Here is a 14,641-nt window from a genome sequence, read left to right as displayed (position 1 = left end):
CTATTATACACATAAAAAATATATTATGCATCGTACATTCTAAATCATGAAACCATAAAAATTAGTAATAAAAAAATCAATAAGTTAGTTATAAAAATATAAAGGTTTCAATTTAATTATAAACACATATTATTCGACTTTATCCGTCCAAAGAAATATTAACAGGACCAAAAAGATATGTTTTAAATCTTATGAATTATTGAGAAGAAAACTTAAAGGAGTTAAAAAATATTTTGTAACATCCTAGGAGGACTTAATTGAATATTTATAGGGTTAACTGAAGTCTCAACTAATGATTTCACGCATTTGTAAATAACTTATAGGCGAGAATGAATTAATATTTACATTAATAAAAGGTGCCAGAAGTTATAAAAACATTAGTACAAGGTACCAACTGACCAAAACATACAAGTTGAGGGCGCTGCCTGTATGTTAGGCCGTTTATCTTTTTTGGCATCCATATGCACTCCTACTTGTTAAGCAGAAAAATTGCATAGAAGTGAAACAAAGGAAGATGTTTAGAGTGTTTGTTTTAAGCACAAGTTCATTCAAGATCTCTAAATGTGGAACAGTATAAACGTTTGAAACAAATGACAAAGTAATGTTCAAGAAAGAACGTCGAATATCAGCAACATATGTGGCTCACTCATTCAGATTTCTTGGAGCTTGGATGATGCTCTATTTGCTTGAAAAATGCAGAGTATCTATGGCGCCGAATAAACATGACGATTAGAAAAGTATTAGCAACCAGAAATAATAAGCTCGCCAGCCAAAGCTGCACGAATACGTTTTTGCCCTTAAATTCAAGCATATAACCCCAGAATAACCAGTGGATCTGAGCCCCCATCCATACCATCATGCAACATAAGCCTTCCCACTTCAGCTTCATATTGCTCCATGGCAGTAAAAGTGGCAGCAAGCAAAAGAACCAGACAAAGTATTGCGCTGTGATTACCTGAAAAAGGAGTAGAATGTTTGTAGGTTATAAACACAATATACGTAACATTGAAAATTTTTTTTTTTTCTTTAGGAAATAGGGAAGCATGATTGCAGTGAACTTCATATTAAGGGTGGAAGCATTTACTTTAGTTATAATCAGAAACTTGCTTTTTTCCCATTATATAAACAAAGAAAGTTAATCAAATGGAAACTCAATAAAGTTGAATTTGAGCATTAACCCAAACCTTATTGAATGCTACAAATGCCACTGTCTGCAGGAAAAAGCAAAATGGAAGATCTTGAGCAAAGCGGAGTATGAGAACCAACTGAACCATTAGCTGAGGAAAAAATGAGATGAGCTTTTCCACTACTGAAAACTCGTGTTCATAATGAAGATAAATATGGTAGAAATAGATGGAAAAATTATGTCTCGGATCTGTCCGTGTAAGATGGTACAACAATGCTTCATTTAAGAACTCCCATCTATATAAATAGAAGAAAAGTAAAGTACAAGAAAGAAAAACAGTTCCTGAGAGAAGCCCAAAAATTATTCTTCCCCTTGTAAAGATCGTTTTCAATCGAGTCCATAAACCACATTTAGGTTCTTCTGCTCTATTCTGCGATGCTTTTCCTTGATTGGATTTCCAATTCACAAGAGGAGGCTTCTGATCAGATTGGAAGATCTGAGGCTTAAGAACCAGAACAATAGGAAGCGCATAGATTATAGGATAAATTCTGAAATGGACAACAAGCCCGTACCAAAATGCAGCTTGAACAACATCACCTGTGCAGCAGAAAAAGAAGGATCTCACAATTACAATTGATGTTTCCTTGACTAGAAATATATTCCGATGCAAAACAGGCCATAATGTAAAAACTGTTAAATCCATTTCAAAAATATCAACAAAAACGTAAACAGCATACAATTAGACATCTTAAAAAGAAGCCATTGCAAGTATTATTTATTTCGGATACAGGAATTTAGAAGTAGAAAAATACCATTCATAAGACAGATAATGGTCCACAAAATCATGGCACAAACAATGGGCTCACAGTTCCCACGGGTTCCAATGGTGAAGGTAAATGGATTGAGGAGCCATACCATTACAGAATATATGCTTAAATCCTCAGGTACCCTACGCCGCTTCAAAATTTTGTGGATAAACAAGCCTACAAGTAAATCTGCAATATGCAATGTTAAACATATCTATTCATAGCAAAAATCACAAAACAAGCCAGTCAACATAGATGGAGAAGATGTAATAAGGTTATACAACAAACTCCATCAGTATCTATCAATTCAATCTTGTATTATGTATTACTATTAACAGTGGTATGGGGAAATAAATAATCTGATATGAGTTTCAAAACCTACAGCAATTTATTCCTTATAATTGCGCTTTATCTCACAGATATATGAGTGCCTAAACACTGGGCATTAGTTGAGCAGAAGCTACACAAGCGAGTTTGTGTTATTAGTCTTCAATTTCAGTACCAAAGCACTTCAGAATTTGAGGCAAAGAAGGAAGACAAATAAACCTAGCATGGATTACCCATCCAAAGCACTTGGTCTGAATTCTTAGGCATCTCATTTAAAATGCATCCAAATTCAGAATTGCATCTCAGCACACACGAGATACTACAGTCGAGAACTTTTACTCAATGTAGCTCAACTGAGGAGGCGCAATTAAAGAGAAAAATTAATTTGGAGTCTAATGTCATAGATTGCTAAATCTCAACAAGCTATTATAGCATAACCTCAGATATTTCCACAGGGTACAACACTAAATCTAATTGGAAACAAGTCAAACTCTTAAAACCCGGAAATAAAAAAAAAAAAAAACAGATAAATCAACGTCAAAGTTGAGAACTTCTACTCACCTGAAGCAGAGAAGATAAATTTCCCCCATGATCTATGAATAATCGAGTTGGGTATAAGCAAAAAAGCAAGCAAAGGAGAATACCGATAAGTACTTCTCTTGTAAGGCGATTCTCCAGAAGCCATTAGAGAGGCAGCATCAGAGAAAACAAGGTAATCCACATCTGTATATCTAACCTCCATATGGGCATCTTGCCATTCCCCATAAATAATCAAAATTAGTCTAAAGATTGCTGAGAATAGGAGCAATTTACTCATGTTTATCCACGCCATTTGTTGCTATACTACAGAAATTGCCCTCTTTCTTGTCTCACTATTGCAATTTCACGTACATGAACAAACCAAAAGCTAGAAACGCAATAAATCAAGAGAACATTTAAGAGCTGCGGCTTTTAAAAGCCAAAATGGCTAAGGCATTTCGTCGAGCAGTTCAAAAGCATGATAAATTTTTAATCCTCGACCGAAACAATTTACTTGTTTATTTGATTATTAACTGCTGATGAATTACGAGTTCACGAGGGCAATCAAAAGTTTTTGATTCAAAGCAAATGAGCGATAAACACTAGCAAAATCATGAGTGTAGACGTTTGATTGGTTGCTGAGAAGGAAGCTGCTATCTCCCAGTTAATGAACATACAAAATGAACAGACCTCTCGAAAACCCTAACCTCTTAAGAAGCCAAGGTATACCAAAACTCGGCTGCCGTTCGCTTTCTTAGTGATGATTACGATGATGAGCGTAGTGTAGAGACTGAGAGCAGTAGTGTTCAAGAAAATTTATACATATGCTTATGCCATTCACGTTTTTCTAATACTAGTTTTTGAATACAAGTACATTTCACGTCAATTTTAATAATGAAAATTATTGTTATTTATCTCAATAAAAATATAAAATAACTAAAAAAAATTAACATGGTAATTATTCAATAAGTTAATAAATGCAACTATATTGAATATTTATTTTACTCATATGATCTTTTGTTAAACTTTCCTTAAATATAATGTAAAAGGTACAAATAAGTCATTTAATTTTCAGCAAAATTATAATTAAACTCTTAAATTTTAAAAAGTTTAATTATATTTTAAAATTTAAACAGCAAAATAATTACATCGTTGAAACTAATTCTGTCTACTCAATTAGTTTTAGGCGCTACAAAAATTCATTTAAATTTTTTTCAACTCGCATTATTTATATGTTTAGTATTAATTTTATTTTTTAATGGATAAAAATCATAAAATGATAATTTAATTTTTACTTTGATTAAAAAATCAATATCATCATCATTATTTTAAAAATATTCAACTTCAAAAATATAACTTTTATATTTCTTAAACTTTATAAGTATAATTTAGCTATTTTAAAGTATATGGATTTGATTGTACTTTGGCCAACTTTTAAGAAGTTATTTATACATTTTGCTTAAATACAAATTACTAAATATATATTTAATAAAATTTTCTATAATTATTTTTAAAGATTAAGTTTGATATGTTTATTAAATTTTATTTTTCTTTTTATTAGTTAATTTATCTAAGGGATCGTTATCCTATACACATAAATTGACTAATAAAATAAGTAATAAGTAAATAATTATAAATATTGATTTACAGTTGACTCAATTAGTAAATTATCATTTAAGCAATTAAAGTAGAACTGCATACAAAAATTTTATTAAATTTATTTGTCTCTTTTCTGCTTTTATATATATATATATATATATGAAATTTTAATAATTTAACTTATTATTATTATAAAATAATATTTTTGTTATATATAGATTTAGACCCACATGAAAATAATAATATTAATAATAATAATAATAATAATTATTATTATTATTATTATTATATCATGCATTTCATTATAAAAATAAACATTTATCACCATGTGAGACTCGTAATTATCAAGACTTAAAAGTATTAAATAGTCTTTTTTAGTTTACTAATTTTCTTTTCATTTTTAATTAGTTGCATTATTAACTTTTGTTATATAAAAAATAAAAATATAAGATATAAATAAGCTTTTGAGATTTTTTTAAGTGTAATTAAACTCTAATTTTAAAATAAATCAACCACACACTTAAAGTGTGAAAATAATAACAATTGTACTCATAGAGTTAATTTTTTTCAATTAATGATAATGATGTCGAATTCTTTTATCAAATTGAGGATAAATTATTATTTTATGATTTTTACCCGCTAAATATAGAACTAATATTATTTCACGTGTAAATAGCACAAATTGAAAAGAGTTAAAACAGTTTTTTTTAGAACCTAAAATTTATTGAATCTCATGTCATTACATGGTGAAAAAGATAGGGTTAGCTTCAATAATGTAATTATTCTGTTTTCCAAACTTTAGAAGTATAATTAAACTACATTTGAAGTTTATGAGTTTAATTACACTTTAGCTGAAAAATTAAAAGCTTTTAAATATCTTTTTCTAAAATAAACTAATATTATAGCTTTAATAATTTTTTAATAAAATTAATGAGATTTTGACAAATTAAATAATTTAACTCAATTAGTAGACAATTAAATTATTATGTAACCGTATAATAATATATAACATCTTAATAAATTTATCTTTTCTCATTATTCCTTGCACTTTTATATATATTAAAATATATTATGTAACATAAATAATGAGAAAATCTTAATTTTATGATATGCTTTCTATTTTAAAAGATAATCCACTTTTAATTTACACACTAATTGAGAAATATAATTTTATTATTTATGTTAATTACTTTTATTACCATTTTTTCTAATACTCCTATAAGTTATTTTCATAGAGTTATAATTTTAAAATATAAAATACAAAAAATTATTTGTATGTAATAATATATATGTTAATTATTGAAAAGTATATTTGAACTATCATGATCTTCAATAAATACGTATTTTTGCGCGGATTATCGTAGAATAAGAGGAGCCGTCTTTGGTAATTACTTTACTTATAAAGGTTGAGCTTATTCAATAATTGAAGCTGATGTCCTTCCCTTGTTCAAGCGCATGCGATGACTTTATTTTGACTACCGGCTTAAAATAAAATAGAGAATAATTTATGATAGACCAAAGATAAGAAAACGGATTATCTTTTTAGAATTGATGGGTTAAACGTGATATTAAAAGATTAGTGTCTTAAAACACAGTTAAACATAATTTATTTTATACACTGTCGAAGTCAAACTCTATTTAGCCTATATTTTGAACTTGATTTAAACATAATGATATATTCGAATTTAATTTAATTAATATTTATATATTAAAAAAATTATGTAATAAAATATAAGAGATTGATTAGATTTGTGAGTTATTAAATTATAAATTATAAAATTCAAGCTTAATGTATTAAATTATTTTAATAGTTTGAGGTGGACTTCAAAATGAACTTAATTAACATCTAATCTTTTTCGATCTTTTTAAAGTTAATATCGAGTAACTTAACTTGATAATATAAATAAATTAGTAAAGTTTAAAAAATTATTGGATAGTTTGATACTTTTACATTTCAGCTAGCATTTTTTAGATAAATATTATATTTTTATTTTTTTCTAATATAATTTGTATGTATTTAATTTGAACTATCGCTAAGTAATATAATATTTAATAATGTATTATGGAGCTTAATTATATTAAAATTTTGATTAAAGACAAATTAACATATATTCTAATAATGTATTATGATCATAAAATATTTAGTGGAATGCTAACTTATTAAAAATATTTAATTTTAGAAAATTAATATTTTTATTATTATTCATAATAAAAAAAATATAAAAATAAGATATGTACTTAAAAAGTATTAAAAAATTTAAACACATGTTACTTCAAATATAAAAGAACCAAATTATAAGAAGTTTTAAATATAATAGTTCATTATGTCAAATATTCCCAATTGAATACAACATGAGATGCTTTAAATGAGAATTGAAAGCATTGAACCAAAGGCTATGGGTTTGTATTGCAGCGCAGATTAGCCCTACCCTACCCTACCCCTAGTCCCATAATATGGTGAGATCAGGCAACTCCAACGAGGACGCCCGCATTGTAACAATCATCCCATCCTGCTTTAACAAAACGACATCCGTCCTTCGCATAACGACACAAAGCCATCTAGGTCCCACGAAGCCGTTCTCAATTTCCGAGACAAAAGAAAACAAAATCAACAAAAAATATAAGGAAAACAATAACCCCAAACTCCGTCAAACCAAACCGTAACGGCGAATCTTACCCTAGAAGCGAATCTCGTAACGGTGGGAAAATTTTGGCGGTAAAATAACCTAACTAGCATGACGCGTCCAATTCCCATTGGTCTTTCATTTATGTGTCCTTTTATGTCATGTATGTATGTGTCAAAAGCATGTTAGATTTTCCCGCGCTAGTGATAGAGAGAGAGAAGAAAGAAAGAGAGAGAATACTACACTGATAGGGTTTCTCCCAAAACAAAAAGAGTGTTCTTTTAGAGAAAGTGCAGATAGAGAGAGAGATATTAGGGTTTTTGTTTGCCAAAAAAAAAAAAAAACTCCATTGCTCCTGCTGCTCGATCTGGGAAGCGGTGCGTTTTTGGCAAGTAGAAAAAGTTAGGGTTTTTGGTTGTTGGATCTGGAGATCAGTCTTGAGATCTATACCTAAGTAAACTGTACGTCTCTATTTTTATTGTGTTTTTCCATTTGATTTTTCTTCAGGGTTAAAGTATTTTTCATTTTTTTGTTTGTTTATGTAATGTATTTATTTTAAATGAGAAGTTTTGAAAAAATAAAAAATCACATACAACTTCCCTAATATTTCCCTTTAAAAATGAAGCAAACGGAAAGTAGATAAAGTTCTATATCCAGCAATTTTATGTTTTTCTTTCTTTTTTATGGTGTCGGTTATGGTAATTTGGATTCGTAATGGTTTTTGATGTTATGAATTCTTGTAATTTTGTAGGGTTTATTAGTTGAGCTGCTAAATTTTAAACCTCTGTGTTTAATTATCCTTTTAATTTGATGATAGCAATTAGGGTTTTCAACGAGCTTGGCCACTTCAAACATTATGGAAGATATGAAGCCTTCAACTGCGTCTACTAAAAATTTGCATCATGATGGAGTAGGGGAAAATGATACCATTGAAGTGCGATTTACAGACTTTTGCAAGGTATAAGCTTTTCAATTTCTTTCTTTTCTTCGATATCCCTAGTTCTTCTTAGTTCCCTGAAGGATCTAGAAATGATTTTTTGAGATTGGGTTTTACTTCATCAAATTGAAAATGGGAATTAATGACAGATTGGATTATCTGTGAGTGAGGATGCTTACGAAGAAGCTATCAAGCTTTTCAAAGGAACAAAACATCTTCTGTTGGCAAACATTTCAGCTATTGGAAATGGAATGGTAAATTCGCAAATCTTTCTCGTTCAAATTATGTATTTCTATAGTTTTTCGTGCGGGAATAAGTTGAAGTACTAGTTGAGTTGTTATTTTGTCTATTAGCCCGAAGAAGCAGAAAGGTTTTGGTTTGCATTTGTTTCGTATTCTGTTAAGCGGTTAAGCGAGAAGATAAGAGACAATATGCAGCAGAGGCCTGATGATAATGGGCTTACATTATGCCAAATACTGAGACGTGCCAAGCTGAAGTATGTTTGTCCCTTTTAATTTGTTTGCTTTTAGCTGTTTTAGTTCTTTATCGTGTTACTTATTCTAGTCATCATGTTCCATGTCTTGCAGTATTGTAGACTTCTTTAAAGAACTACCTCAATATGTTGTCAAGGCGGGTCCAATATTGAGTACTATGTATGGTGTAGATTGGGAGAACAGACTAGAGGTATTGATATGATAGAGATTTATATGTGCGCTTTAGATGTGGGCTTTTACTCTATTGTATGTATATTTCTATATACTTGCTTTTCAATTTTCTCATAGTTTTATGTTCCACTCTCTTCCATCAGGCAAAGGAGTTGCAAGCCAATTTTGTGCACTTGAGTATTTTAAGCAGGTACTCATCATTTTGCTTTAGGAAATGCCTCAGGAGTCGGGATTTACTGCCTGTTGATATTTCATGTTATTTATATACGCACTTCACTTGTTGAGTACTGTAGAACTTCCATTAAAGGGGAAGTACAGGTCTTTGCTGGTTTAGTGTATTTGAGTTTAAACAATAAGGAAATGGATATGCATGCTGAAATAAATAATTATGGCATTCCATGGTTGCACAAAATTTATCTTACCTTGCAAAAGAGACTTTAGTTTTACTGTTGAAAAGTTGACATCCTTGATTGTTATCTTGGCCAGATCATGTATCTGATCAGATGATTGATATGTAGGACTTATTGTCTGATTTGCTCCAAAAGTACATTATAAATTATAATTATGAAATTGATGACACATTGTATATTTATTGCCTGTATGAGGTTCTGGTATAACTGCATCATCTGGTCCAATCACAAGGTGATCTTTCATGAAGCACTTGAATTTTGAGTACAACTACTTTCCATAATCTTGCTTTCTATTTTTTTCTTTTTAGTGTTTTGCATAAATAACAATTTTTTTTTCTTGTAATTAAATGTGAAGACACTACAAGCGTGCATACCGGGAACTTTTCTTGACGAGTGATGCAAATGTTGATAAGCAATCAGCAACAGCATACATGTCAGACTATCATCGTTTTGGATGGTTGCTGTTTTTGGCACTCCGCGTACATGCATTCAGCCGTTTTAAAGATTTGGTGACTTGCACAAATGGTCTGGTTTCTGTGCTGGTAAGTTTCGATCCATTTCTTTTCATCAATTACTGATACTAGGGTACTAGTCTGTACCATCCTTATATGCCAAGAACTAACAGCTGATGAATCTGGTTCACCTGATGTTTTTAGCCTTATGCTTTGTCAAGATTATATAATAATGCAGCAGACATCAACCTATCCTTACTATGTAATGAAATTTATCAGGCTATTTTGATTATTCACGTTCCTGTTCGCTTCAGAAATTTCAACTTGAATGACTCTCAACGTTTTGGTAATGCTTGCCTCATTAGCATTTTGTTGTCAGTATTTTATTCTCTAATGCTTGGAGAAGCTCTAGACTTTTTATATCTGTGCCTACTTTTTTTTAATATGTATGATTCAGTTAAAAAAGGCGACAAAGGTGTTGACCTACTGGCATCACTTTGCAACAAATATGACACCTCAGAAGATGAGCTGAGAAAAACAATGGAGAAGACCAATAATTTAATAGCAGATATCCTAAAGAAAAAGCCCCATATGGCATCTGAGTATAAAAATGAAAACCTGGATAACATAAATACAGGTGTGTTTGAAAAGATTGCAATTCTTGCATCTTTGGATTGTTTTTTATGGGCATCGTGTTCATTTCGGGAATTCTGATTTGCTTTGCTGCAGATGGTTTGATCTATTATGAAGATTTAATGGAAGAATCATCACTGCGGTCCAGTTTGGATATTTTAGAGAAGGATTATGAAGATGCAATTCGCTGTAAGGGCGAACTGGACGAGAGAGTATTTATCAACGAGGAAGACAGTTTACTCGGCTCAGGCAGCTTATCTGGAGGTGCTATTAGTGTAACTGGAACCAAGGTAATTTCAGCCAAATGCACATTCCATAAGATGATATACAATCATTATTCTTTGAATGTCTTATAATTTAGTTTATTTTGTAATATTGTCATTTAATTTGTTCTGTGTAGAGAAAATTTGATCAGATCTCCTCACCAACAAAGACAATTACAAGTCCCCTTTCTCCTCATCGTTCCCCGGCTTCACATACAAATGGCATTCTTGGTAGCACAAATTCTAGGATGGCTGCTACACCTGTGAGCACAGCAATGACAACTGCGAAGTGGCTGCGGACTGTTATTTCTCCGCTTCCATCCAAACCTTCACCACAGCTGGAACGCTTTCTTGCATCATGTGATAGGGATGTAACTAATGATGTCATACGTAGAGCACACATAATATTGGAGGCTATATTTCCAAGTAATGCTCTGGGAGAGCGTTGTGTTACTGGAAGTCTGCAAAGTACAAACCTGATGGACAACATATGGGCAGAACAACGAAGATTGGAGGCTCTGAAGTTATATTATAGGGTTTTGGAAGCTATGTGCACAGCAGAGGCCCAAATATTGCATGCAACTAATTTGACCTCCTTATTAACTAATGAGAGGTTCCACAGATGTATGCTGGCGTGTTCGGCTGAACTAGTTCTGGCAACACATAAGACTGTCACAATGCTGTTTCCAGCTGTTCTGGAGCGAACTGGCATAACAGCTTTCGATCTTAGCAAGGTGATAGAGAGTTTCATTAGACATGAGGAGTCTCTGCCGAGGGAGTTGAGACGGCATTTGAATTCATTGGAAGAACGACTTTTAGAGAGCATGGTCTGGGAAAAGGGCTCCTCAATGTATAATTCATTAACAGTTGCAAGGCCTTCTCTCTCTGCAGAGATAAATCGTCTTGGGCTATTAGCAGAACCAATGCCATCTCTGGATGCAATTGCTGTGCATATTAACTTTTCTTCTGGAGGCTTGCCTCCACTATCTTCTGTGTCGAAGCATGAAATATCTCCTGGTACATTCTACTTAAATAAATACTTAATGTGAGGATTAGTAACTCAACTGTATCTAGGTTCTTATACCTGACATCATTTCAGGGGCTGTTGTTTTTAATTGTCCAGGTCAGAATGGGGATATCAGGTCTCCAAAAAGACCATGCACAGACTACCGGAGTGTGTTAGTAGAGCGTAATTCCTTCACATCACCAGTGAAGGATCGTCTACTTGCATTCACTAACCTTAAATCAAAGCTACCACCACCTCCTTTGCAATCTGCCTTTGCAAGGTAATTTTGGTATTGTTAGGGACAGAAGTGGTATATTTGTCCTCTATGCACCATGTAACAGCTTTGTGTTTGCTCTATCTTATTGTAATTTCTGTGTGGCTATTTGTTTCAGTCCGACGCGCCCAAACCCTGGGGGAGGAGGGGAAACATGTGCAGAAACTGGAATTAATATATTCTTTAGCAAGGTATTAGACATTCTTTTTTAGCAAAGTTCATTATTACATTTATTTTCTTTTATTTCTATTTGGGTGGCAGCAGTCGTGGTGGTTGGTTTGATGGTTTGAGCTATGGTTTTAGTCATGTACTTGATCGGTTATTTAATCTTGTTATAAATCTAGGATTATCATGCTCACAATATCACATGGTTCAAGAATTAAGGGTGCAAACAAACAGTGGCTAGCTAATGTCTCAATAGTTTAAGAGTGAACTGGGTGTTAAGTGCTAGAGATTGGCTTTAGTTTGTCCATGCTTGAACTAGTAGGTTCAATCTTTATTTTCAATTGAAATTTTAGAGCCTTAGGCTTATCTCTGATGCACTTGGATAGGTTGGAAACCAAGTTCCAACTAAAGACATCATTTTATCTGTGGATGTATTACGGATAGTGTAAAATTATACTTCTATACATTTGTTCTTGAAGATGATGTCTGTTGTTTTGTTTTAGCTATTTGCTTAACCTCATATGTATGTTGATTGTCTATGATTTTCAGTTCTAGCATGGTTGAGTTGTGAATACCAAGAATGATATTCTTGTCTAAATGATACTCAAAAGGACATTTCTGCTCATCATCAGTGTCGAATCTTATTGAGATTAAACTATGTTTCCTTTGTTTCATTCTGTAACATTTACATGCCCATACTTCTTGTCATGCCTAGATTAACAAGTTAGCTGCTGTCAGAATCAATGGTATGGTTGAAAGGCTACAACAGTCTCAGCAGCATATAAGAGAGAATGTCTATCGTCTATTTCAACAAGTTCTCAGTCAGCAGACGTCTTTGTTCTTTAATCGTCATATTGACCAGATTATCCTTTGTTGTTTCTATGGAGTTGCAAAGGTTTGCTGTCATGCTTGTGACAGTTCATTGGCTGCTTCTGAATTTTTCACCATTACATGTACTTTCTTTTTGCTTATCGTACTTATGTTTTGGCTGCAGATTTCTAAGGTGAATTTAACCTTCAGGGAGATCATTTACAACTACAGGAAACAACCACAATGTAAACCACAAGTTTTCCGCAGTGTGTTTGTTGATTGGTCATCAGCACGCCACAATGGGGTAGATTATCCAACTATTTTACTCTCTTTGCTGATAATAACTTTGCAGAGGTCTAACCCTTATGAATGGCATGAAAACAGAGGACGGGCCAAGATCATGTTGATATTATTACATTTTACAATGAAATATTCATTCCTGCTGCGAAGCCTTTGCTGGTGGAGGTTGGTTCAGCTGGAATAACCGTAAAAGGCAGCCAGGTTCCAGAAGTTAATAACAATAAAGATGGTAATCTTTTGACATATTTCTAGTTATGCTTATATGAAATTTGGTCCCCTGCCTTTGCTGTTTTAAGTCATTGTTTAACATGCTTCTCTGCGATCAATTAGGTCAATGTCCTGCTTCACCTAAAGTTTCTCCTTTTCCAAGTCTGCCTGATATGTCCCCGAAGAAAGTCTCTGCAGCGCACAATGTGTATGTCTCTCCATTGCGGACATCCAAGGTACTTGTTTATTGCTCAACTGTTTTTGTTTAAAGTTGGCTGTCTTCATTTCTTCACTTAAGTGTCAGTGTCATCGCTTTGGTTTAAAGTTCGATGTCTGCATGTCTTCATTTAAAAAGTAGTCAAAGTTGTTATTCTTTTCACAAGCCTGCAAGAACAAGTAGGCATGTGGGGAGGAAATTGGGGTTACTTCTATCTATTGTTTCATGAGCTGGTTGAGTACATACCATTTGCAGCTTGCTTTTAGTAAATTTTGATGCTGCAATATGGCTTAAGTTTTCATTTGTCTTTCTTTCTATCATTTTCAGCCAGGGGTAATGAATTTAAATTTCATATTTCATATCGTTTTAGATTTGTCAATGGCCATCAGTGTCCTGGCTAAAGGACAGTGCATGTGTATGCAAGTGTTATGTGCTCTTGCACACATACAGTTGATGCAACAATACCTTGATCCAGTTATTAATTTCAAAATCAAACTGTTTGGTGTTTGGCACGGCCTGCTATAGGACAATACTGTCTGATGTATGTGTAACTTGATTTATTTTTAATGCTTTTAGATGGATGCTTTAATCTCACATAGCTCAAAAAGCTACTATGCATGTGTGGGGGAGAGCACTCATGCATATCAGAGCCCTTCGAAAGACCTGACTGCAATCAATAATCGCTTGAATGGGTATGCTTTTTGCTGGGTAGCAGCCTCTAGAGTATACTCAATTTCTTTGTTTAGAGTCGATGCCAATTACCTTTTCTTTTCTATATTTTTTCTTTCAGTAATAGGAATATCAGAGGATCACTTAATTTTGACGATGTCGATGTTGGTTTGGTTAGTGACTCTATGGTGGCCAAGAGCCTCTACCTCCAAAATGGGAGTTGCGCATCCACGTCTGGTGCACCTCTGAAAACTGAGCAACCTGACCCCTAAGTCAATGGCTGCGTTTTTCACGATTGTAAATTCTAGTCCTCTGCCTAATTTTCATCCTTTTCTTTATATATATATATATATATATATATATATATTTATATATATATATACTCAGAAGTGTATGACAAGGGGTGTTGTATGTGCGGTTGAGTTGTAGAATAGCCGCCGCCGCCGCCCTTTCAAGTCCTTTGTAATTTAGATACGGAACCTGGAAATTGAAGGTGTCGCTAACCAGTTAAATAAAGTTTACCTTCTCTTTTGCTTTGTTTGCATATCCTACAAGCGTATGCCTAACATGACAGTTTTTATAAATTGTCCTATTGCTTTAGTAAGATAAACTTGCTCTCCTTACCTTGCTGG

General features: G+C 32.7%; 2 protein-coding genes across 5 annotated transcripts; one reads left to right on the top strand and one right to left on the bottom strand.

Moving 5' to 3' along the window:
- Positions 1 to 494: 494 nt before the first annotated feature.
- On the bottom strand, positions 495 to 3,640 carry LOC8283404 (GPI mannosyltransferase 1). The gene is made up of 4 exons (XM_015725886.3): positions 2,821 to 3,640; positions 1,939 to 2,121; positions 1,185 to 1,723; positions 495 to 955 (listed from the first exon to the last, which is right to left on the bottom strand). Exons 1-4 carry the CDS (start codon positions 3,089 to 3,091, stop codon positions 647 to 649), a joined length of 1,302 nt encoding a protein of 433 aa, XP_015581372.1. The 5' UTR covers positions 3,092 to 3,640; the 3' UTR covers positions 495 to 646.
- Positions 3,641 to 7,179: 3,539 nt separating this feature from the next.
- LOC8283405 (retinoblastoma-related protein) lies at positions 7,180 to 14,541 on the top strand. Of its 4 annotated transcripts, none has more exons than XM_002529942.4 (19): positions 7,180 to 7,462; positions 7,819 to 7,959; positions 8,088 to 8,192; positions 8,292 to 8,434; positions 8,526 to 8,622; positions 8,747 to 8,793; positions 9,369 to 9,555; positions 9,745 to 9,811; positions 9,923 to 10,102; positions 10,195 to 10,388; positions 10,499 to 11,378; positions 11,485 to 11,647; positions 11,760 to 11,832; positions 12,522 to 12,701; positions 12,801 to 12,920; positions 13,001 to 13,145; positions 13,247 to 13,359; positions 13,917 to 14,032; positions 14,131 to 14,541. In XM_002529942.4, the coding sequence occupies exons 2-19, from the start codon at positions 7,858 to 7,860 to the stop codon at positions 14,279 to 14,281; spliced, it is 3,063 nt and encodes a 1,020-aa protein (XP_002529988.1). In that variant the 5' UTR covers positions 7,180 to 7,462; positions 7,819 to 7,857; the 3' UTR covers positions 14,282 to 14,541. The 4 variants fall into 4 exon arrangements, with proteins under 4 accessions (XP_002529988.1, XP_015581359.1, XP_048233525.1 ...); XM_015725873.3 differs by having other exon boundaries at positions 11,461 to 11,647; XM_048377568.1 differs by lacking the exon at positions 12,522 to 12,701 and having other exon boundaries at positions 11,461 to 11,647.
- Positions 14,542 to 14,641: the final 100 nt, after the last annotated feature.

This window comes from Ricinus communis, chromosome 8, assembly GCF_019578655.1.
Source record: "Ricinus communis isolate WT05 ecotype wild-type chromosome 8, ASM1957865v1, whole genome shotgun sequence".
Classification (NCBI taxonomy): domain Eukaryota; kingdom Viridiplantae; phylum Streptophyta; class Magnoliopsida; order Malpighiales; family Euphorbiaceae; genus Ricinus; species Ricinus communis.
The sequence above is the reverse complement of the archived record's forward strand: the minus strand, read 5'-3'. Positions and strand labels throughout refer to the sequence as shown.

Coding starts and splice junctions, on each gene's coding strand:
- LOC8283404 (XM_015725886.3), bottom strand. CDS start 3,091: ATGGCGTGGATAAACATGAGTAAATTGCTCCTATTCTCAGCAATCTTT. Junction 1,724..1,938: donor CATTATCTGTCTTATGAATG/GTATTTTTCTAC, acceptor TCTGCTGCACAG/GTGATGTTGTTCAAGCTGCA. Junction 956..1,184: donor CATTTGTAGCATTCAATAAG/GTTTGGGTTAAT, acceptor CTCCTTTTTCAG/GTAATCACAGCGCAATACTT.
- LOC8283405 (XM_015725873.3), top strand. CDS start 7,858: ATGGAAGATATGAAGCCTTCAACTGCGTCTACTAAAAATTTGCATCAT. Junction 8,193..8,291: donor CAGCTATTGGAAATGGAATG/GTAAATTCGCAA, acceptor TTTGTCTATTAG/CCCGAAGAAGCAGAAAGGTT. Junction 13,360..13,916: donor CTCCATTGCGGACATCCAAG/GTACTTGTTTAT, acceptor TAATGCTTTTAG/ATGGATGCTTTAATCTCACA.